Source organism: Pinus tabuliformis, chromosome 6 (genome assembly GCF_031772625.1).
Source record: "Pinus tabuliformis cultivar Carrire ecotype Pingquan chromosome 6, CPIR1, whole genome shotgun sequence".
Classification (NCBI taxonomy): domain Eukaryota; kingdom Viridiplantae; phylum Streptophyta; class Pinopsida; order Pinales; family Pinaceae; genus Pinus; species Pinus tabuliformis.
The window spans coordinates 1,601,206,524-1,601,209,318 of NC_142292.1; the positions used below are offsets into that span (position 1 = coordinate 1,601,206,524).

Sequence of the window (2,795 nt, forward strand, 5' to 3'; positions counted from 1 at the left end):
TAAGATATTTATTTGAGATGAAATATTAATTTTATATTAAAAAATATGTTATTTTTTTAATTTTCAAAAAAAAAAATTAATTTTTTAAGACAAAACAAAACAAACTTTTTTAAATGTCTTAACTTAAGATCCAACAAATATTTTTTTAAAATTTCTTAAATTAAGACAATATAAAAAACAGAACTCTTTACCTTCATCCTAGAGCACTCAAGAAACAAAATTTTTTACATTCAAGTATCTCGAAGTCATGCCTGCAATAAGTGGCAGAAGAATGCTAAACAAAAGTGAATAAGTAAGCAACTCATAGGTGACATCTCCCCCTCACGGGCCCTTAGAGCATGGATGCCTGAAAAAGACCTACGATGATGTGCATCATCTCCCTCAATATTCGGGGTCTAGGGACTACTGTTAAATATCTAGCCCTCAAAACCTGTTGTTATCTGTACATCCATTCATTATTCTCATCCAAGAAACAATGCACAATGTTCCTGATGCTATTGAGTACTTCCAGAAAATGTTTCCAACCTGGCATATAACTGCAAGAGCTGCTATGGGTCTCTTGGGAGGTCTAGTGGCTTTATGGTATCCGAGATGGATTAACATGAAAGCTTTCAAATGCTTTGCTGGTATTCTCCTAGAGGGAAATATCCGTGGCATGCCGGGTTATGTTCATATCTTAAATATATATGCCCCATACAGAGAAAGAGGGGAATTCTGGGACATATTCATATCATCTTACATAATGGAACTACAAACCCTCATTATCGTAGGGGATCTAAATTGCACAATCAACTTGGATGAAACTTGGGGTTGTTTCAGGAAAACTGACCCTCTGGCACGAAAAATCCAAAATGCCACTATCATGAACAATTTTGTAGATATCTGCCCCTACAAAATCTCTCCCACATGGGACAATGGTCGCTCGAGCTCTGCATATGTGGCAAAAAGACTGGATTGATTCTTAATACATGAACAATTAATGGATCGATTGGGAGATGTCCGAGTAAATACCATCAGTAACTTTATATCTGATCATAGACCCATCACTCTACAATGGAGAGAAAGAGTAACCCATTTGGGACTCCCTTCCAAATTCAATAGAACATTACTGCAGGATCCCGACTTTAATAATATGGTACATGACACTTTGGGAGAATTTTAATATTATGGGTTATTGGAAAAATTTTAAAATTTAATGCTGAAATTATGTTCATAGTTATTTGTTCATGCATGGTGACTGTTGTCTTCGAATTCTAGATTGGACAACGTCCTCAACTCTGAGACAGAGAATGCAATAAAAAGTTTTGGAAAGCATACGGAACGGAAAAAACTTAGCTGTTTGAAGAAAGGATCATAAATCATCTTATAAATTATGTAATTAACAATGATCTGAGATGGCAATAAGAAGTAAAAAATATTAGGTATTCAAATTATAGAAAAATAAAATTTACTCATTGTACTTTTTATAGTAAACATTAAATTCAAGGCACAAATTTAAAGTAAAAAGTAAAGCAATATCAAAGAACAAATTCATTATGAGAATCCTCAAAAAACTAATGGCGGCTTTCTACTGAAAATGGTCCATGAAATCAATTCTTATGTAGACTACACCATTGATGGTTATATGAAAATAATAACGCTCAAGGGTGAGTGAAAGTCCGATATTTTATGAAAACAAAGAAACTAAATATAAATAATCAAATTACCTACAAAATTGTAAAGTGATTCACTGAATAATGAAAAACTACAACCGAAAAGACTGTCTAGATCCAACCTAAAATGTTCTTAAATCTACGCCAAGCCTTTTCACAATGGGGTTTCTTGTTTCATTTGATTTGACCAGCACGATAGAGTTACAGTAACAATTACCAGAAAACCAGACTTCATATTGTTGATGATAGAGCATCTCCAAACGTGCTGTGTTTAGAATGTGGGAGATCTGCAGAGAGGACAAGTGCACCTCTGATAACCGATCCACTTGTCCAAACATTCCATATGAAAAACATGCCCACATTTAGCAACCCGACGGATTCGATCAGTCGCCTGGAAATCAGTGAGACAAACAGCACATGTAATATCTTCGTGGCCATGTGCTCCTAAACTGCCGTATTCAGTGACGGCCGGTAGTTTCTCACGGAGAATGTGTATAGGGATGTCACCGGGGGACGAAACAGTAGAGAAGATGAGGCGGGAATTATGACCAACAGAAGAATGATGAGTAGTCGTAGCGTTCAGAGGGGCGAGGGGCCAAAGAGTGAGGGGTTCCTCAGGATATTGATGGGAGGCTTCTTCCAAAATCCCAAAATTACGAAGAGGGGCGAGAAGCCAATTGACAAAACGCCTGGCCGACGCCAATACAAAAACAAGGACGAGCAGCAGCGTAGGAACACCGCGGACTGAGGAGCTGCTGCGTGCATCGTCCCAAAAGCGGAGAGAGAGGGAATGCATGGTGTGAGTGGGTTGAGGTTTGCCACTTAAAAATTCTGGGGAGGAGCTCTGAGATGTGGCTGTCGAGCCGCTTTATCACAATCAATCGTGTGGACTCCCGGCCGTTTGGTCAGTCACGTGATCGGTTAGGTTAGGTGATCGTATTAAGTGGAATTGCATTATTTAAATTATGTGACTTGGAGTACGGCAATTGAGAAGAGTTGCCTCAATAATTGAAATGAGTCCAAAATCTCAGACATCTGAAGCTTATTGGTTCAAATTTTTGTGGTAAAAAATTATCATATTATAAATTGATAGATTAAATGTCCCATTTTTATTTGTTGGCTCATCCATGTTAAAGGTGGGAT

The 2,795-nt window shown here is 37.5% G+C and overlaps 1 protein-coding gene across 1 annotated transcript; it reads right to left on the reverse strand.

Annotated features, from left to right (window-relative positions):
• Positions 1-1,923: 1,923 nt before the first annotated feature.
• Positions 1,924-2,448, reverse strand: LOC149264976 (RING-H2 finger protein ATL64-like). Its single transcript, XM_089401393.1, has one exon. The coding sequence runs from the start codon at positions 2,446-2,448 to the stop codon at positions 1,924-1,926; it is 525 nt and encodes a 174-aa protein (XP_089257519.1).
• Between the last annotated feature and the right edge of the window lie 347 nt (positions 2,449-2,795).